The 22,552-nt window shown below is 32.9% G+C and overlaps 1 protein-coding gene and 1 long non-coding RNA gene across 2 annotated transcripts in view; both read right to left on the bottom strand.

Moving 5' to 3' along the window:
- LOC134700525 (uncharacterized) overlaps positions 1 to 22,552 on the bottom strand; it is a 180,698-nt gene that overhangs the window by 43,084 nt on the left and 115,062 nt on the right. Inside the window, exon 2 of the mRNA XM_063561912.1 lies at positions 11,202 to 11,273. Coding sequence (XP_063417982.1) covers positions 11,202 to 11,273 — 72 coding nt within the window. The remainder of the gene's footprint in view (positions 1 to 11,201; positions 11,274 to 22,552) is intronic.
- On the bottom strand, positions 16,007 to 18,446 carry LOC134700529 (uncharacterized). Its single transcript, XR_010103919.1, has 3 exons — positions 18,406 to 18,446; positions 18,138 to 18,161; positions 16,007 to 16,096 (listed from the first exon to the last, which is right to left on the bottom strand). It is a non-coding gene; the product is annotated as an uncharacterized LOC134700529 (long non-coding RNA).

The following is a 22,552-nucleotide window of genomic DNA, read 5'->3' as shown; positions in this document are numbered from 1 at the left end:
ATCGACATAGCCAGGCCCAACCAACTGATTTCCGATTTATTCCGATCATCCGAACAACACTAGTTGCTACAATAATCTCTATCTATAATGAATTTGGCCCAGTTATTACAGTGGAAAATATTTCCTAAAACTTTACAAAAATCTTAAAATTTTTTAAAAAATTTAAAAAAATTGTTAACAATTGACTACAAATGCTTTGGTTTCAGAGATATAAGCCAAAATCTAGCCATGGCCGCCATCTCGGTTGCATGGTTGGCCGGGTCACGCCACACACGTTTTAAACTAGATACCCCAATAATGATTGTGGCCAAGTTTGGTTAAATTTGGCCCAGTAACTTCAGAGGACAAGATTTTTGTAAAAGATTACAAAAATTAACGAAAAATTGGTCAAAATTGACTATAAAAGGGCAATAACTCCTTAAGGGGTCAACTGATAAATCTAGTCATGCTGACTTATTTGTAAATCTTACTTTGCTGAACATTATTGTTGTTTACAGTTTATCTCTATCTATAATAATATTGAAGATAATAACCAAAAACAGCAAAATTTCCTTAAAATTAACAATTCAGGGGCAGCAACCCAACAACAGGTTGTCTGAATCATCTGAAAATTTCAGGGCAGATAGATCTTGACGGGATAAACAATTTTAGCCAGGTCAGATATGCTCTAAATGCTTTGGTTTTTGAGTTATAAGCCAAAAACTGCATTTTACCCCTTTGTTCTATTTTTAGCCATGGCAGCCATCTTGGTTGGTTGGTGGGGTTACCGGACACATTTTTAAAACTAGATGCCACAATCATCGTTTAGTTTAATTTGACCCAGTAGTTTCAGAGGAGAAGTAAAAGTTAACAACGACGGACGCCGAACGCAAAATGATGAGAAAAGCTAACTAGGCCCGAGCTAAATAATACTGTGCAATTGAAGATTTCTTGCTATTGTGCAATACTGTGCTATTTTGCAGTTATTTTTACCCATTGAAATTGGTTAAAAGATTTGTCTTTATGTTCAATTGAAGATTTTCTGCTATTGTGCAATTGAAGATTTCTTGCTATTGCGCAATGCTATGTTATTGTGCAATACTGTGCTACTTTGCAATACTGTGCTTCTGTGCAATTATAGATTTCTTGCTTTTGTGCAATACTGTGCAATTGAAGATTTCTTCTTGAAACTTTTCAAAAATTTTGAAGAAAAAAATATGAACCACCTAAAAAATTGGAAAAAAAGTCCCCCCAAACTTTTTGACAACACCCCCCGCCCTACCCCCTAGGATTTTTTACCCCAAAACTCAATCCCATATATATTTATATATTACATGCATGTCAGAACAATTGTGATGATGGCGAATTTCTTCCTTTTTTCGAGAACAATCTAATTGATATATAAATGTCCATAACTTCGATGAGCCAAATAAAGTTATATATCGACCAGTATTTAAATCTCTTCTTCTTCTTCTTTTGGTATACAATAGTCTATCGACATTTGATGATTACATACTGTTGGCATACGTGAACTTGTCATTTTACCAAACTTTTACCCCAATTTACGCAAAATGTATGTTTCTTTCTTATGTTCTATGTATACATGTATATATTTTAATTTGCGCTATAGTTCCGTAACTTATATAATCCAGGCGTATATACGAATGGTCAACAAGTTCGTACATTTTTTTAAATCAATATTTCTGGCCTTCACCATTGACAATGAGTATATATTACATTTTACCAAATTTACACTTGGAAAAAATACGTATATAGATTTTTATTTCATCAAATCTGTTCTTTTTTTTTTTTTTTTGGTATTGTATATTTTATAAATAAATTTCTTTTCACCAGAAATGTTATTCATAAACAAGCGTATGAGTTTAGTAATATCACTTTCGGACACGCAAGATAGAGATGTATATTATACACCTAATAGTTCAAAATGGAAAGTCATAAGTTATCGTCCGTGTACACTTATCAATACACTAAGAAGTGAAACGATGCATGAATTTGCAAACTCGACAGGAAATCGCTTGAATACCTGGACGTGTCACCTCACACCCCCTCCAATACCTTTGGGAGTAATACCTTTAGCCATGCGGGTGATCAGTGGAGCGAAGATCCTAATTTGTTTGAATAAAGTTTATTACATAAAAGAATTATGAACTAATTAGATTTCCGAAAACAATTCAAGTTTCACGGAAGACTTATTTATGATTTGAAATTTTGACTTTTTCACTAATTCCTAAATTTTCAGTCTAAAAATAACAGATCCTGGATATTTAAACTCGAGGCTCCAAAGAGCCTGTGTCGCTCACCTTGGTCTATGTGAATATTAAACAAAGGATGCATTTGAATTCATGACAAAATTGTGTTTTGGTGATGGTGATGTGTTTGTACATCTTACTTTACTGAACATTCTTGCTGCTTACAATTATTTCTATCTATATTGAACTTGGCCTAAAAGTTGTAGTCGAAAATGTTAGTTAAAATTTACAAATTTTATGAAAATTGTTAAAAATGCACTATAAAGGACAATAACTCCTTAAGGGCTCAATTGACCATTTTGGTCATGTTAACTTATTTTTGGGTCTTACTTTGCTGTACATTGTTGCTGTTTAAAGTTTATCTCTATCTATAATAATATTCAAGATAACAACAAAAAACGGCAAAATTTCCTTAAAATGACTAATTCAGGGGCAGCAACCTAACAGCAGGTTGTCCGATCCATCTGCAAATTTCATGGCAGATTGATCTTGACCTGATAAACAATTTTACTCCCTGTCAGATTTGCTCTAAATGCTTTGGTTTTTGAGTTTTAGCCAAAAACTGCATTTTACCACTATGTTCTATTTTTAGCCATGGCGGCCATGTTGGTTGGTTGGCCAGGTCATGCCACACATTTTTTAAACTAGGTACCCCAATAATGATTGCGGCCAAGTTTGTTTTAATTTATCCTGGTAGTTTTAGAGGAGAAGATTTTTGTAAAAGATTACTAAGATTTACAAACTAGAGGCTCTAAAGAGCCTGTGTCGCTCACCTTGGTCTATGTGAATATTAAACAAAGGAAGCAGATTGAAAATTGACTACAAAGGTCAATAACTCCTAACAGGGGTCAATTGACCATTTCGTTCATGTTGACTTATTTGTAGATCTTACTTTGCTGAACATTATTGCTGTTTACAGTTTACCTATATCTATAATAATATTCAATATAATAACCAAAAACAGCAAAATTTCCTTAAAATTACCAATTCAGGGGCCGCAACCCAAAAACAGGTTGTCCAATTCATCTGAAAATTTCAGAACAGATAGATCTTGACCTGATTAACAATTTTACTTCATGTCAGATTTTCTCTAAATTATTTGGTTTTTGAGTTATAAGCCAAAAACTGCATTTTACCCCTATGTTCTATTTTTAGACGTGGCGACCATCTTGGTTTGATGGCCAGGTCACCAGACACCTTTTTTAAACAAGAAACCCCAAAGATGATTGTGGCCAAGTTTGGATCAATTTGGCACAGCAGTTTCAGAGAAGAAGATTTTAGTAAAAGATATATAAAATTTCAAAAAATGGTTAAAAATTGACTTTAAAGGGCAATAACTCCTAAAGAGGTCAACTGACCATTTTGGTCATGTTGAATTATTTGTAAATCTGACCTTGCTGAACATTATTTCTGTTTACAGTTTACCTATATCTATAATAATATTCAATATAATAACCAAAAACAGCAAAATTTCCTTAAAATTACCAATTCAGGGGCCGCAACCCAAAAACAGGTTGTCCAATTCATCTGAAAATTTCAGGGCAGATAGATCTTCACCTGATTAACAATTTGACCCATGTCAGATTTGCTCTAAATGCTTTGGTTTTTGAGTTATAAGCCAAAAACTGCATTTTACCCCTATGTTCTATTTATAGCCATTGCGGTCATTTTGGTTAGTTGGCGGGGTCACCGGACACAATTTTTAAACTAGATACCCCAATGATGATTGTGGCCAAGTTTCAAATAATTTGGCCCAGCAGTTTCAGAGGAGAAGATTTTTCTAAAAGATTACTAAGATTTACGAAAAATGGTTAAAAATTGACTATAAAGGGCAATAACTCCTAAAGTGGTCAACTGATCATTTTGGTCATGTTGACTTATTTGTAGATCTTACTTTGCTGAACATTATTGCTTTTTACAGTTTATCTCTATCTGAAATAATATTCAAGATAATAACCAAAAACAACAAAATTTCCTTAAAATTACCAATTCAGGGGCAGCAACCTAACAACGGAATGTCAGATTCATCTGAAAATTTCAGGGCAGATAGATCTTAACTTGATTAACAATATTATCCCATGTCAGATTTGCCCTAAATGCTTTGGTTTTTGAGTTATAAGCCAAAAACTGCATTTTACCCCTATGTTCTATTTATAGCCATGGCGGCCATCTTGGTTAGTTGGCAGGGTCACCGGACACAATTTTTAAACTAGATACCCCAATGATGATTATGGCCAAGTTTGGTTAAATTTGGCCTAGTAGTTTCAGAGGAGAAGATTTTTGTAAAAGTTAACGCAGGACGACGACGACGGACGACGACGACGGACGCCGGACGCCGGACGCCGGACGCCAAATGATGAGAAAAGCTCACTTGGCCCTTTGGGCCAGGTGAGCTAAAAAAAAGAATAACATTTTCCGTATCAAGTTAGTTAACTAGTCGGATTAAACAAGATATCGACAAGCAATTACGACTACATCGGGTTACTGTAGTTTTGGTCCTTAGACATATCTTGATCTTGCAAATCGGCGAAGGTGACAAAATGGCCGACCGCAGAGAATTGATACTCTAAATTTAAAATCGATGGTGATCTCTTATCTAGCAGAATAAAACTTTAATATCTATGAATTTGAGCATTTTTATACAGAATAAACATAATATCAATTTTTGATTTTTTTTGCCAAGAAATTTAAATTTCGAAATAAATATAAAAAAAGAAACTGTGGTGTTATTGCAAGTGACAAGTGAAAATGTTTCTTCTCAACTATCAATTCAAGATTATTACTGAATAGAGTAATCATTCTCTATAATAATAAGGGTCCCAAAAAATAATGTAAAATAAATAGTGTAACTGCCGTGCTTTTAAGTAAAAACCAGTTGTATCTAATTTTCATAACCTCTGCAGAAATACTAAAAAACAGTTCTAAGTTTAACGAACTTGATTTCACAGTATAAAGATTTTGCACAGTCAGCTCTATTTCATCTCTCATTATAAGGCGGGGTTCTTTGCACGAATAGTTTTGTTTTTAAGTTTTGAACTGTATATTTTTGAATCTGTAGACCAATAAATTGAAAATCTTGATCATGTAAAGCATCTGCCAACTTTAAAGCTTTTCCCTATGTATCATAGGTATTTTTTACGTGTCATGCTTTTAACTTCAACAGCTCGTATCTCAAATCAAAAATTAGTTACATCCTTTTTTTGCCCCTGCAACTGAAAGTAGGGAGGGGGGGATTGTTTTACCCTGTCTGTCCTTCTGTCTGTCCCATTATTGGTATATAAAAACTACTCCTACTGTTTGATTCCTAGGAAGTTTTCACTTTGCTTTCTGTTGAGTAGTTAAGTACGTACACTGCGCTTCAATGGAAACTATCCCTTTTTCAAACAATTTTATGTGACTACATGTCCATTATGTATTCCGTGTGCATGGAATGGGTTGACATGTCATGAAATGTGTCTATATAGTTGTATGGTCGATTAAAGCTTGTGTATTATGATTTTTAAAAATAAATATGAATTCATAACTTCATAAAAGTCATGGCCAGTACAAGTGCTTCTTACCAAAAAACAAAATGATCGTCCTTGAGGTCAAAGTTCAAGGTCACATGAGGGTCAAAATTTTAAGAAGGCTCACCACCTCATGATGATACATCCACATGCCAAAGATGTAAGGCCTAGGTCAAAAGGTGAAGAAGTTGTGGCCTACATGGTTGTTTTTCACGAAAAAAACATAGAGTTGACCTTGAGGTCACAGTTGAAGGTCACACAAAGGTCATCTTGATGCAAGACACTTAACCTCGTTATGATACATCCACATGCCAAATATCTAAGGTCTAGTTCAAAAGACGAAAAAAAATATTGCCATTATGTACTTTTTGAATAGATTTTGCTCTTATTTTATGAACCAATTTGAGGGTGGGGCGTATTTCAAACTTAAATACCAAAAAATCTAACGGTTAAATTTTTTAAAAAATTTGCAAAAACAACCGACTAGTATAGCACTACAAATGCTTAGTTTTATGAAAAAAATAACAACACATTTTTTTTCCAAAAAAATAAATCCACAGCATTCTCTTTTCGGGGCAGATTCTGGTACCCCTATTAAAGTTCGGACAAAATTTTAGATCCAGAATAAACCAGATGCTCTGCAGGGCGTAGCTTTATACGACCACAGAGGTTGAACCCTGAACGGTTGGGGCAAGTATGGACACAACATTCAAGCTGGATTCAGCTCTAAATTTGGATTGTGATTAAATAGTTGACACAGCATAGGTTTCTGACACAGAATGAATGTGTTCTAATGAACTTAAAATTTTTGTTTTCTCTTAGAGCAATTCACTATGCTGTTGAATATTAATCCCCTCAAAAAAATGTTTCTTTTTATTTATGAAATTTCAAATGAGAAAAATTGAACCCAATTTTTTTAATCACACACCCCTTTCCCTTATTCCAAAACTAATCTCAATTAAAATTTCTAATGGAGTTTGCAACAATAACTACTCATTTAAATACATCCTAAAATATTAAGATGTAAAAAACTGCTTGTTATCACTGAATGGTAAAGATTATTTTAATTTATCAGTTGGTAGTAAAAAGTGATTGTATATAACAAAGATTTAAGTTGATTCAAGACAAAGAAAGATAGCTCCAATTAAAAAAAAATCTTGCTATTGCGCAATATTGTGCAATTAGATATTTCTTGCTTACTATTCTGGACAAAAAAAGATAACTCTAATTAAAAAAAAAATTGCTATTTCACAATATTGTGCAATTAGATATTTCTTGCCATTGCGCAATACTGTGCAATTGAAAAGACTTGCTATTGCACAATACTTAATATAATAATTTTAGATCCTGATTTGGACCAACTTGAAAACTGGGCCCATAATCAAAAATCTAAGTACATGTTTGGACTCAGCATATCAAAGAACCCCAAGATTTCATTTTTTGTTAAAATCAAACTAAGTTTAATTTTGGACCCTTTGGACTTTAATGTAGAACAATTTGAAAACAGGACCAAAAATGAAGAATCTACATACACAGTTAGATTTGGCGTATCAAAGAACCCCATTTATTAAATTTTTTATGAAATCAAACAAAGTTTAATTTTGGACCCCGATTTGGACCAACTTGAAAACGGGGCCAATAATCAAGAAACTTAGTACATTTTTAGATTCAGCATATCAAAGAACCCAACCGATTCATTTTTTGTCAAAATCAAACTAAGTTTAATTTTGGACCCTTTGGACCTTAATGTAGACCAATTTGAAAACTGGACCAAAAGTTAAGAATCTAGAATTTATTATTCAATTTTGATGAAATCAAACAAAGTTTAATTTGGGACCCTTTGGGCCCCTTAGTCCTAAACTGTTGGGACCAAAACTCCCAAAATCAATACCAACCTTCCTTTTATGGTCATAAACCTTGTGTTTAAATTTCATAGATTTCTATTTACTTAAACCAAAGTTATTGTGCGAAAACAAAGAATAATGCTTATTTGGGCCCTTTTTTGGCCCCATATTTCTAAATTGTTGAAAACAAAACTCCCAAAATCAATCAAACCTTTCTTTTGTGGTCATAAACCTTGTTTCAAAATTTCATAGATTTCTATTAACTTAAACTAAAGTTACAGTGCAAAAACCAAGAAAATGCTTATTTGGGCCCTTTTTGGCCCCTAATTCTTAAAAGATGGGACCAAAACTCCCAAAATCAATACCAACCTTCCTTTTGTGGTCATAAACCTTGTGTTAAAATTTCATAGATTTCTATTCACTTTTACTAAAGTTAGAGTGCGAAAACTAAAAGTATTTTGACGACGACGACGCAGACGCCAACGTGATAGCAATATACGACGAAAAAAATTTCAAATTTTGCGGTTGTATAAAAACTTACAAGAAAAGGGTATCAGTGAACTAATATTCACCTCAGCTATCATTATTAGCTATGCTATTGTCAATTTAGGATTAAATTTTTAAAAATTTAACATATTTAACCTTTTAAAATTTTTACAAGATGTTTAGGTTGGCCTAGTTTATCAATGAAAAAAAATTAAGAAAAATTAAACAACAGGATTTTTTTGGGGTATAGTGTTGGGTACCCCCTTAACCTATTATGGTCCAATATCCAAAATCTAAGTACATTGCTAGAATAAGCATTTTAAAGAAACCCAAGAATTCTATTATTGATGAGATACTTATAATTAAAACATTCCTGTTCAAAGGGAAATAACTCAAAATAAACAAGAGACCAAATGACATAGAAATTAATTATTAATTAAACCATTTCTGTTCAAAGGGAAATAACTCAAAATAAACAAGAGACCAAATGACATAGTAATTACTTATAAATTACACCATTTCTGTTCAAAGGGAAATAGCTCAAATTCATAGTAAAAATCACTTTTGTTACTGAAAGGACAACAACTCAACAACGAAAACAGCTCAAATCGTGAAAATTGAACTTGACCTTCATTTAGTCACAGGAAACAACATATCTTAATTTGAAAAGATTTCATCAAAGCTTTTTCATGTTAATGAACGAACAGTCTTTGGCAGCCGCCCACCTGGCGCTGTACATCCTTAAATCAATAACCAAAAACAATTAAATATCAAAAATCAAGAAAACTTGCTCTCGTTTTGTTCGCTCTAAAATATGAAATAAAAGACATTTGCAAATTGTATTGAATATTGAAGAAATCACATGATAATTAATTCCTGAATTGAATGAAAGAGGAAAAATGACACCACTGTCTCTAATATTGGGATATTTTTTATGCAAGTCTTGATTTTCACATACAATAATTAGTTTAACAAGGCTACATGTCTCGTAAGCATATAATTGATATTCATATATATATGTGTGTGAAGTGAAGATGACAACTGGCTGTTTTTTTTAAAGACAAATGAATAGGTCAAGACTACCTGAATTGTACAAATAAATACTGTAGGCTTGTATATTTCTCACTGGTACATAGTCCAAACCCCCTTCTCTCAAAAATTTTAAGTAAATAATCTTTTTGTTACTGTTATCAAGGGTTTAATGAAACCCAGGTAATTTCAAAGAATTCTAGTCAAACCGGCACCTGGTCAAATTGGCACCCGGTATAGTCAAATCAGCACCTGGTTAAATCGACACCTGATATAGTCAATTTGTCACCCATGTTAAATATATTTTTAACAGAATTTTAAGCAAAAAGAGTTAAATACCTAAGGAAGGGATTGTCCAAAAATATTAACTTTCACATTTTTGGGGGTTCATGTACATTTTGTATATATTCATTTTTCTCAACTAAATGTGTATTTTTAATCATATATATGAGGTATTGGATATTCTTTATGCATTTTTTAACCAGTTGAGCATTTTACAGTATTGTTGGTTTAATGCTGTATAAACTTTCCTGAAAAAAACCTCCTTAAATTTGCTAATTATTTGGCATGAAAGTTTGATTTATTGAAAGGGATTCATAGTTTTCCATTTTATTTTTCTAATTGTCTCATTGTTAAAACAACAGCTTGGGTAAGGGCTTCGTTGTTTACCTTTATACACAACAGCATAGTAACTATGTACTTGGTAAACGTTATTAATCAACTGAATAGAAAATATTATAACAAATATTATTGGATGCTGAATTGACTTCAAATAGGTGCCGATTTGACTAGATGCCGATTTAACCAGGTGCCGATTTGACTTGTACATTTCAAATCCTCTGCGATCAAGTGCGGTATTTTCTTGAGAAAACCTGTTTTCCATCGTCAAACAGAAGTAGAAACTGCTTTAAATAATTCTAGAACGCATCATGATTGTTAAAATAAGTTAAATTCACTTAAAAAACAATTTTGAAACTTGCGATGTTTAAACAGGAAGTTTAAAAAGCATGTGTAAAAGAAGAAATTAACCGGTGAGAGTCGAAATCCGTACATGACAGATATCACGATAATACGACTTTGATGTTTGGATCGTGTCAATCTAGCAGATACCAGTTTTCCATCGTCAAACAGAAGTAGAAACTGCTTTAAATAATTCTAGAACGCATCATGATTGTTAAAATAAGTTAAATTCACTTAAAAAACAATTTTGAAACTTGCGATGTTTAAACAGGAAGTTTAAAAAGCATGTGTAAAAGAAGAAATTAACCGGTGAGAGTCGAAATCCGTACATGACAGATATCACGATAATACGACTTTGATGTTTGGATCGTGTCAATCTAGCAGATACCAGTTTATTTCAAATGCATTGAAAAGAAACGAGAAATATGTAATGAAAGGTTTAGTTTTTATATTAACCAGTTTTAATTTGATATTAAATAGAAATAACTTATTAATATGGATGAGTTAAAATTATTACTTTGAAAAATGATGAGAGCGCCCTCTACAATATCAATGATGGCGGAACGTAAACAACCACCTCGCCGCGAAATTGAACTTGTTCTCTTATTTCTTGCTTATTGTACTCTATAGTCCGCACCCCCTCTGGAAGGTCCAATTTTGGAGAATAAAACCGCAGACTATACAAGCCTTTCTATGGACAGGTCAACATTTTTGTTGTAAATAAAATAAAGTATGTAAACTGGTTCCCCTCCGACTACAACACTTTGTTCGAGTGTAGCGGAATACAAGCAGATACCAGTTAGTTTGTAAAATAGGAAATATGCAACCGAGTGTGGTAGGCGGAGACAATAATCGACTTCCTGTTGTTCTGGTCAATGGTATCGGAACAATGCCGCTGAAGCGTCATTTTCCAAAAATGACAACTAAGCTTAGTTTAAAGCTTGTTAAGTGTGGATTTAGTGCCTCAAATGTATGATGTTGTCCAATCAAAATCATGATGATCAATAAATTGCATTATAATTTAAATTTTGTGATCAAGACATAAAGAGTTTTATATTTCTTTATATTTAGTAAATTATTTTCTACTTGATTCATTGTAAGCATATATAATTTAACACCATATGTACCTGTAAGTATTCCATCACTTTTTCATTCTGCCTCTTTTTGCTTTTTGCTGCTAGATCATATGGAGTCTCACCCTGAAATACAGACAAATCTTTATATTACTTTCATCTGTTAACAACAAAGAAGACTTTTTAACACAGATCAATAGGTAAGACCAGTAGCAGCTAAGTGGTGATTTATTTTATCTTAACAGATGCTTACCATATATATATATATAACTCATGAGACGACATTCAGATTATTTCACAATTTTGTGAAGACTTTAAATAGGCTTTTAACTCTTTTTTGTCCTATAATTTTCTTTGCCGTTTAAAGATTGGTAAATGCATCCTTATGTCTACATGAGGGTGTGGAGGACTTTGGGGGTCTTCATTTTTAACTATTCTTTTCTAATTTTGTGGACACATTATTGAGAGTTCTTTAGATTTTTAACACCCCAATATTGTTCTCTATTTTCTATATTTTTGCACCCAATTCTTTTGTATTCATTAATTTTTTACCGATTTCTCTCCATTTTCATTTTTTTCTTCTTCCATTCATGATTTTCTAATCTGCTGTAAACCCATCCATACCCTCCTATATCTGTATACACACACCATACCCTCCTATATCTGTACACCCCCTCCACAACCTCTGATATCTGTGTAACAAATAAACACCCTCCTATACCTGTATACACCATCCACACCACCCTATATATGTATACCCCATCCACACCCTCCTATATCTGTATACCCCATCCACACCCTCCTATATCTGTATACCCAATCTACACCCTCCGAAACCTGTATTCCCAATCCACACCACCCTATATATGTATACCCCATCCACACCCTCCTATATCTGTATACCCAATCTACACCCTCCGAAACCTGTATTCCCAATCCACACTCTCCTATATCTGTATACCCCATCCACACCCTCCTATATCTGTATACCTCATATACACCCTCCTATATCTGTATACCCCATCCATATACTCCAATATCTGTATAATCATCTCCTCCTATATATGTATACCCCATCCACACCCTCCTATATCTGTATACCCCAACCACTCTCTCCTATATCTGAATATCCCATCCACACCCTCCTATATCTGTATACCCGATCCACACCCTCCTATATCTGTATACAATATGAAATAATTAAGCGATTTTTATTTCCCCCTTATTGAATCCATATAAATATTGTCTAGTAGTGTTTATTCCTGTATAGAAAATATGTTTCACCCAACATAAAGATTATCTGTCATTGCCCACCTCTCATCTGTTTAAATATAAAAACAAGATGAAAGCATTGCTTCTAATATTTTAAAACCATCTGATAACTTTGTTATAATTGTCATGACAACAGATTGGAGTTTACACAGATTGGTGTTAGTTTTGTTTGACAATTTGTTTGTTTACACTGATTTTGGTTACAGCAAACTTGCATGATAGTCTATATAACTTTTTCATATCTTCAATTTAAACATGACACTATAGCCTTTAAACCATTTGACCAAACATATCTTATACATCATTTGAGTGATTTAATACTTAATAGTTGAATACTGGTCATATACTATAAAATATTACGTCATGTGTTGTAACTAAGGGACTGGCACCTCCTTGTTCTACTAGACATCTTGTGGTCTGTAGATGTCCCTCCAGAGCAGCCCAATGTAAAGCTGTGTATCCACTGTTCTATAATATAACCAAATAACATGTAACTATAATGTACAATACTTTGTTGTCAATATCAATACTATACAACATATCCTACAACTTACATCAAAACTTGTCTGATAAACTGGACAATGTTGTGTAATAAATATAAACTAAATATATATCACATGAATCAGTGGTCAAAACTGAATAAAATGACCAGTCACACTTGTATTTATATTGTATATAAACAACAAATAAACATGTTTTGTTGTGAAATGTCAAAACTCTATAAAACCTGATATCTTAAAAAAAAATTTTTTTTTCAAGAAATGTATAAAACAATTATATCAATGGATTCAGTAGAACAAAACAAGTAAAATGAGACCCCACTTTATATGATTCTTACAAATATTTGTTCGTTAAAACAGTCTAATTAACAACAGGAATTAGTGTAGATTTAGTATCATTGTCCATTTTAATAAAATATCTTTTTTAAGAAACATGTAAAGTAGTTATATTTTCTGATTCAGAACAATAAAACGAGTAAAATGAGACCCCACTTGATATAATTATTACAAATATTTGTTCATTAAATCTGTTTAATTAACAACATGATTTTGTGTAGATTAATAGTAATGTGATCAGACTAAGTAGATAACATACATCTGTGATGTGGATCTTACATCCTGTATCAATGAGGAGTCTGCAGATCTCCAGGTGTCCTCCCATGGCAGCCCACATTAATGCTGTCCATCCATCCTCCTGGAATAATACAACTGACATCAAAACTTGTCTGATAAACTGGACAATGTTGTGTAATAAATATAAACAAAATATATATCACATGAATCAGTGGTCAAAACTGAATAAAATGACCAGTCACACTTGTATTTATATTGTATATAAACAATAAATAAACATGTTTTGTTGTGAAATGTCAAAACTTCCATTAAACCTGATATCTTAAAAAAATATTTTTTTCAAGAAATGTGTAAAATAATTATATTAATGGATTCAGTAGAACAAAACAAACAAAATGAGACCCCACTTTATATAATTATTACACATATTTGTTCATTAAACCTGTCTAATTAACAACATGATTTAGTGTAGATTAATAGTAATGTGATCAGACTAAGTAGATAACATACATCTGTGATGTCGATCTTACATTCTCTATCAATGAGGAGACGACAGATCTCCAGGTGTCCTTCCTGGGCAGCCTTCATTAATGCTGTCCATCCTAACTCCTGGAATAATACAACTGACATCAAAACTTGTCTGATAAACTGGACAATGTTGTGTAATAAATATAAACAAAATATATATCACATGAATCAGTGGTCAAAACTGAATAAAATGACCAGTCACACTTGTATTTATATTGTATATAAACAATAAATAAACATGTTTTGTTGTGAAATGTCAAAACTTCCATTAAACCTGATATCTTAAATAAATATTTTTTTCAAGAAATGTGTGAAATAATTATATCAATGGATTCAGTAGAACAAAACAAGTAAAATGAGACCCCACTTTATATAATTATTACAAATATTTGTTCGTTAAACTGTCTAATTAACAACAGGATTTAAGTGTAGATTCAGTATAATTATTCAACTGTCATGTTAATTTTTTTTTTAAGAAATGAATAAAATATTTATATCAATGGATTCATTAAAATTCTCTGAGTAAAATGACATCTCACTTTATATAATTCTAACAAGTATTTGTTAATATAATGATTAAATCTGTCTGATTAACATGATTCAGAATAATGATAAATTTTTTAAAAAGTAACTTTTTCAAAGAAATATGAAAAATAGTTACATTTCCTGATTTAGTACAAGGAGACAAACAAAATGAGACCCCACTTTATATGATTCTTGTCTAATTAACAATATAATTTTGTATATATTAAGGAATGTGCTCAAAGTGAAGCAATAACATACATGTGTGATATTTGTTTTACTTCCGCTGTTAAACCTTGGTGTAAAAAATGGTCTTGTAAAGAACTTTATCAACTATAATTCAAAACAAACAAAAACAATTAACGAGAGAAAAAAAATACCTTTATGCATTTTTTCTCTCTCATTAAAACTGTTAAATTAAAAACAGATTTTGATTTAATATCGAATTCAGTATAATGATATTAAGATCAGTTTCCATACAGATTTATAGATTATCGTTGGTTATCTCAACAAGATTAATTTTCTCGCTTGAGCCAGTCACGGTGAAAGCGAGAAAAGCAATCGAGTTGAGATGACCAATGATAATCTGTTTATCGCTATTTTACCTATGACAACGTTGTCAATTTCATGTCAATTTCATTAGCAACGCCACGTGGCTCCTTAGTTTCTAGCAATACATTTCCATCTCAAGTGAGTAGCATGGTATGAAAATTATCACAAAAAAATATCAAAGGAAAAATGCACAAAATAGCGATAAATATTATTATATTATTTCAGAAGTAACTTGTAGTTATGTGTTTTATACTGCTAATGTACAATCTGTTATGTTCTGGAGTAACATGTAGTTGTGTGTTTTATACTGCTGGTGTACAATCTGTTATGTTCTGAAGTAACTTGTTGTTATGTGTTTTATACTGCTTGTGTACAATCTGTTATGTTCTAAGGTAACTTGCAGTTGTATATTTTATACTGATGATGTACAATCTGTTATGTTCTGAAGTAACCTGTGGTTGAGTGTTTTATACTGCTGATGTACAATCTGTTATGTTCTGATGTAACTTGTTATGTGTTTTATACCGCTAATGTACAATCTGTTATGTTCTGAAGTAATTTATAGTTGTGTGTTTTATATTTCTTATGTACAATTTGTTCTGTTCTGAAGTAATTTTTAGAACTTTGTTTGTTTTATACTGCTTATGTACAATCTGTTATGTTCTGAAGCAACTTGTTTTTTATTTTTTATACTTCTGTTATTATAGTTCTAAAGTAAATTGTTGTCGTGTGTTTATGTACAATATTCAACATTTTGAAGTTACTTGTAGTTTTCACTGTTTCACTGTGCTTTAATTTTAAGTTACATGTAGTTTTGTGTCTTTTTTTTGTTCATGTACCATAAAATGCTGTATCTTCAAATGATTTTTCTATGAATTATTAAAATAAGGTAGTTTTGAATGTGACTATTTTACTTACATTTAGATAATCAATGTCTGCACCATTCTGTAGGCTTAATTTTAAGGCTTCTATATCTCCATCCCTAGCAGCTGTAGTTAGTTTCTGTAAGTATAACATAGAAATTACATTTAATCTTGATAATCAATGTCTGCACCATTCTGTAGACATAATTTTAAGGCTTCTACAAAATGTATATCTCTATTCCCAGCAGCTGTAGTAAGTTTCTGTCAAAAAACAGACAGAGAGGAATTCTTTAAATATCATATAATTGTTGGGAATTTGCATTTTATATTATCAAGAAAAACACCAAGAGTGCACACACTGAAATGTCTCGCCTTCTTTACTAATCATTGATATTATGTTGATAGTCCTAAATAAAAAGCTTTATCACAACTGTCACATAAACTTAACATTAACCAAGAAAACTAAACATTGACCAATGAACCATGAAAATGAGGTCAAGGCATGTACAGCTAACAATTCTTCCAAACAACAGATATAGTTGACCTATTGGTTATAGTCTAAGAAAACCAGACCAAAACACAAAAACTTAACACTAAGCAATGAACCGTGAAAATGAGGTCAAGGTCAAATAAAACCTGTGCGATTGACATATACATCAAAGAATATTTCCATACAGCAAATATAGTTGACATATATTGCATAATGTATTAAATAAAAAGACCAAAACTCAAAAACTGAACTTTGACCACTGAACCATGAAAATGAGGTCACGGTCAGATGACACCTGCCAGCTAGACATGTACACCTTACAATCATTCATACACCAAATATGGTAGACCTATTGCATACAGTATAAGAAAAACAGACCAAAACACAAAAACCTTACTGTAACCACTGAACCATGAAAATGAGTTCAAGGTCAGATAACACCTGTCAGTTGGAAATATACACTTTACAGTCCTTCCATACACTGAATATATACTAGATCTATTGCTTATAGTATCTGAGATATGGACCTGACCACCAAAACTTAACCTTGTTCACTGATTTCATTCAGTGAAAACTGTCTAACGGGCATGAAGACCTTGTAAGGTACACACATACCAAATATAGTAATCCTATTAATTCTAATAAGAGAGAATTTAACATTACAAAAAACATTTTTTTCAAGTAGTCACTGAACCATGGAAATGAGGTCAAGGACATTGGACATGTGACTGACGGAAACTTCATAACATTAGGCATCTATATACAAAGTATGAAGCATCCAGGTCTTCAACCTTCTAAAATATGAAGCTTTTAAGACATAAGCCGCCGTCGGATCACTATCCCTATGTCGAGCTTTCTGCGACTTAAGTCGCAGGCTCGACAAAAATTGTTAACCTTCAAAAAATTATTTTTTTATAGAATCATGAACTAGATTTGGCATATCCTTGATTTTTCTTTCTTGTAGTGTTTTCTGGACTTTGACCTTTGTCCTTTTAAAGACATGTAATACACTTAGTCCTTTAGTTGCCCCTACTTTTGTCCTTTTTTAAGACATGTAGTTGTGTTTTTCATTCACTAAGTCCTTTAATTGCCTTTTAAAGACAGGTAGTTGTGTTCCATTCACTTAGTCCTTTAATTGCCCCTAGGTACTTTCTCATTCTTTTTCATATCAGCTAGTAGAAACCTCTCTATTAACTTACTTAAAGAGGTAGACTGAATAAATGTAGATGTCGGATATAATAAAGCAATGAGAATGTAACCTAACAAGACAAAAAGTGTGTTGCATCAGTCAGCTCTTTATACCATAAAATAGATTGGTCTTATTCAACTCGCATGAACTTAACAATGGCAAGGGGAGATAACTTCTGTATTTTTTTTTATGTAGAAAAATTGTCCCAATATTTTTTTCAAATAACTCTACAGACCTACTTAGAGTTACAAATAAACAAGGATTCTGAAGGTACTACAAAAATAATACACTATCTCCCACCACTCACTTTTAGAATCTTTTTTTCACCTTGCACCTTGCTTTGTCCCAGTTTTGTATTTTTTTGTTTTTGGAATAAGTAGTTTGGTAGTTCACTTAGAATTCTACTAGTTTTTATCTCAAGTTATCACATACTTGTATCTAATTGTACACTAATGGGGAACAAAACTACAAATGACAAGAAGACTATTAAGTAAATCTTACCTTATTCCAACTTTCCATTATAGCCTAAAAATAGAAAAGAATAATCATAGTCAATATATACTGTTGAGTTTTAATTGAGGTATTTGTGTTATTGCCAATTGAAACATGATCACTATGAGTGGTAAAATACTGACCTAATATTTTCATCTTCTTATTTCATTCAAATAATAAATAATAGCATTGAAACAGTAATTTATCTCAACTTTTCTGCACTATTTAAAGTTTAATAATGAACTGAACTCAAAACCTTAAAAATCTCATCACATACCTGAATGAGGTACAAATGTATTCTACAAACAGGGTGTGACTAAATGAGGTACAAATGTATTCTACAAGCAGGGTGTGACTCTTTCCATCAAACACCAGAACATCTATTGAATGAGGTACAAATGTATTCTACAAGCAGGGTGTGACTTTTTCCATCAAACACCAGAACATCTATTGAATGAGGTACAAATGTATTCTACAAGCAGGGTGTGACTTTTTCCATCAAACACCAGAACATCTATTGAATGAGGTACAAATGTATTCTACAAGCAGGGTGTGACTTTTTCCATCAAACACCAGAACATCTATTGAATGAGGTACAAATGTATTCTACAAACAGGGTGTGACTAAATGAGGTACAAATGTATTCTACAAGCAGGGTGTGACTCTTTCCATCAAACACCAGAACATCTATTGAATGAGGTACAAATGTATTCTACAAGCAGGGTGTGACTTTTTCCATCAAACACCAGAACATCTATTGAATGAGGTACAAATGTATTCTACAAACAGGGTGTGACTAAATGAGGTACAAATGTATTCTACAAGCAGGGTGTGACTAAATGAGGTACAAATGTATTCTACAAACAGGGTGTGACTAAATGAGGTACAAATGTATTCTACAAGCAGGGTGTGACTAAATGAGGTACAAATGTATTCTACAAACAGGGTGTGACTAAATGAGGTACAAATGTATTCTACAAGCAGGGTGTGACTAAATGAGGTACAAATGTATTCTACAAGCAGGGTGTGACTAAATGAGGTACAAATGTATTCTACAAACAGGGTGTGACTAAATGAGGTACAAATGTATTCTACAAGCAGGGTGTGACTAAATGAGGTACAAATGTATTCTACAAGCAGGGTGTGACTAAATGAGGTACAAATGTATTCTACAAGCAGGGTGTGACTCTTTCCATCAAACACCAGAACATCTATTGAATGAGGTACAAATGTATTCTACAAGCAGGGTGTGACTTTTTCCATCAAACACCAGAACATCTATTGAATGAGGTACAAATGTATTCTACAAACAGGGTGTGACTAAATGAGGTACAAATGTATTCTACAAGCAGGGTGTGACTAAATGAGGTACAAATGTATTCTACAAGCAGGGTGTGACTAAATGAGGTACAAATGTATTCTACAAGCAGGGTGTGACTAAATGAGGTACAAATGTATTCTACAAGCAGGGTGTGACTAAATGAGGTACAAATGTATTCTACAAACAGGGTGTGACTAAATGAGGTACAAATGTATTCTACAAGCAGGGTGTGACTAAATGAGGTACAAATGTATTCTACAAGCAGGGTGTGACTAAATGAGGTACAAATGTATTCTACAAGCAGGGTGTGACTCTTTCCATCAAACACCAGAACATCTATTGAATGAGGTACAAATGTATTCTACAAGCAGGGTGTGACTTTTTCCATCAAACACCAGAACATCTATTGAATGAGGTACAAATGTATTCTACAAACAGGGTGTGACTAAATGAGGTACAAATGTATTCTACAAGCAGGGTGTGACTAAATGAGGTACAAATGTATTCTACAAGCAGGGTGTGACTAAATGAGGTACAAATGTATTCTACAAACAGGGTGTGACTAAATGAGGTACAATGTATTCTACAAGCAGGGTGTGACTAAATGAGGTACAAATGTATTCTACAAGCAGGGTGTGACTAAATGAGGTACAAATGTATTCTACAAACAGGGTGTGACTAAATGAGGTACAAATGTATTCTACAAGCAGGGTGTGACTAAATGAGGTACAAATGTATTCTACAAGCAGGGTGTGACTAAATGAGGTACAAATGTATTCTACAAGCAGGGTGTGACTAAATGAGGTACAAATGTATTCTACAAGCAGGGTGTGACTAAATGAGGTACAAATGTATTCTACAAACAGGGTGTGACTAAATGAGGTACAAATGTATTCTACAAGCAGGGTGTGACTAAATGAGGTACAAATGTATTCTACAAGCAGGGTGTGACTAAATGAGGTACAAATGTATTCTACAAACAGGGTGTGACTAAATGAGGTACAAATGTATTCTACAAGCAGGGTGTGACTAAATGAGGTACAAATGTATTCTACAAGCAGGGTGTGACTAAATGAGGTACAAATGTATTCTACAAGCAGGGTGTGACTCTTTCCATCAAACACCAGAACATCTATTGAATGAGGTACAAATGTATTCTACAAGCAGGGTGTGACTTTTTCAATCAAACACCAGATCATCTATTGCACTTTCCCAGATCTAAAAATGTCAAAAGTTTTATTTACCAGCATTAAGACACAGATAAAGAACAATATTAAATATCATATTGCAGCTTATCAAAACACTGTCTACGATCAACTAGACCAGTCACATTAAATTCAATGATTTTTTATTCTGTATGTGCCTGTCCACAGCCAGGACCTATAACGTAGTGGATGAAGTTAGAAGCTGTGTACCATCCTTGTTTTTCCTTCATTGTTGTAGTTGGCTGTTGATTTTTTTCTTTTAAATTGTTTAACATTATATCATACCAAGGCTATTTATAGATGACTATATGGAATGGGTTTTGCTTATTGTTGAAGGTTATTGGACGACCTGTAATTGTTTGTAACTGTGTCCTATGGTCTAGGAATAATTGTATCATTGTTAATCATACCACACCTCCTTAAGGTAACTTTGAACTAGACAAATAGACTTGTGTCGCTGCATGAAATTGATAGGACATTTCTGGAATCATGTCTTTCACCGGAAAATATCATCAATTTCGCACGCCTTTGTGACGTCATTTACCAGATAAAAGGCGCGCCTATATCCCTGCTTTATTAAAGTTTTAAGCACTTTCAGAATCGTCATTTTGCAGGGTAGTTTAGAAATAATTTATGTTCCGTTAGTACGTAATCTTAATTCCAATACCACTTAAGGGAGGGTCACCAACTTAATAAATTTTAATTTTCCAAATATTTTGTGCAATATACGATCAAACTTTTTCAACATGTGTTGGAAGTGACGATGCCTACATTTTAGTTATGTGGTGATGGAAGTCATATGACAGATTCAACTAACTACCGTGTCCCGGAACTGGCCTATTGAAGTAACATATTCACTGAGGTATAAATGATCATTCCCTAAAATGATTAAAGACAAGAAAATTTTCATGAAAATTTTCTTTGTACAATGCACATCAGAAACTACAAGAAGGTGTCCATAGTACATGGATGCCCCACTAGCACTATCATTTTCTATTTACAGTGGACCGTGAAATTAGGGTCAAAACTCTTAAAATTAGAAAGATCATATCATATGGAACATGTGTACAAAGTTTCAAGTTGATTGGACTTCAACTTCATCAAAAACTATCTTGAACAAAAGCTTTAACCTAAAGTGGGACAACCGCATTTTCTATGTTCAGTGGACCGTGAAATTGGGGTCAAAACTCTTAAAATAGAAAGATCATATCATAGGGAACATGTGTACTAAGTTGCAAGTTGATTTGACTTCAACTTCATCAATTTGACAAAAACTACCTTGACCAAAAACTTTAACCTGAAGTGGGACAGACACATTTTCTATGTTCAACGCAGTGGCAGATCCAGAACTTTTCCTATGGGGGGCCCGCTGACTGACCTAAAGGGGGGGGCAGCGGACCGTGAAATTGAGGTCAAAACTCTAATTTGGCATTAAAATTAGAAAGATCATATCATAGGGAACATGTAAACTAAGTGTCAAGTTGATTGGACGTCAACAACAAACTAGAGGCTCCAAGGAGCCTGTGTCGCTCACCTGATATTTTTGTTAACAATGGATGCATGAAGCAATGCAACCATTATATATTTGAAACAATTCAAACAAGAAAACTTACAGCCTAATTTATGTACAAAATAATGAATAAAAAACAAATATGATATACATTGTATACAGCAACAAAGGATAACCTACAGAATGTTGTTGTGCTAAACTCTTTGGAGGTGCAAACCTTGTATTTAACCTCAGAGACTGGTGTAATGGAGTTTTTTCCATGCATTATGACAGTAAACTTTATTTCATTTGGTTCAATGATTTCAAAGGGGGTAAATACACTAGAGTTCTTAAGAGCATGTATTGATCAACTAAAACTATACATAAAGTTAACAATTGCTACTCCCTA

This window comes from Mytilus trossulus, unplaced genomic scaffold (assembly GCF_036588685.1).
Source record: "Mytilus trossulus isolate FHL-02 unplaced genomic scaffold, PNRI_Mtr1.1.1.hap1 h1tg000158l__unscaffolded, whole genome shotgun sequence".
Classification (NCBI taxonomy): Eukaryota; Metazoa; Mollusca; class Bivalvia; order Mytilida; family Mytilidae; genus Mytilus; species Mytilus trossulus.
Note: the sequence above shows the minus strand (reverse complement) of the source record. Positions and strands in the feature narration are given on the sequence as shown.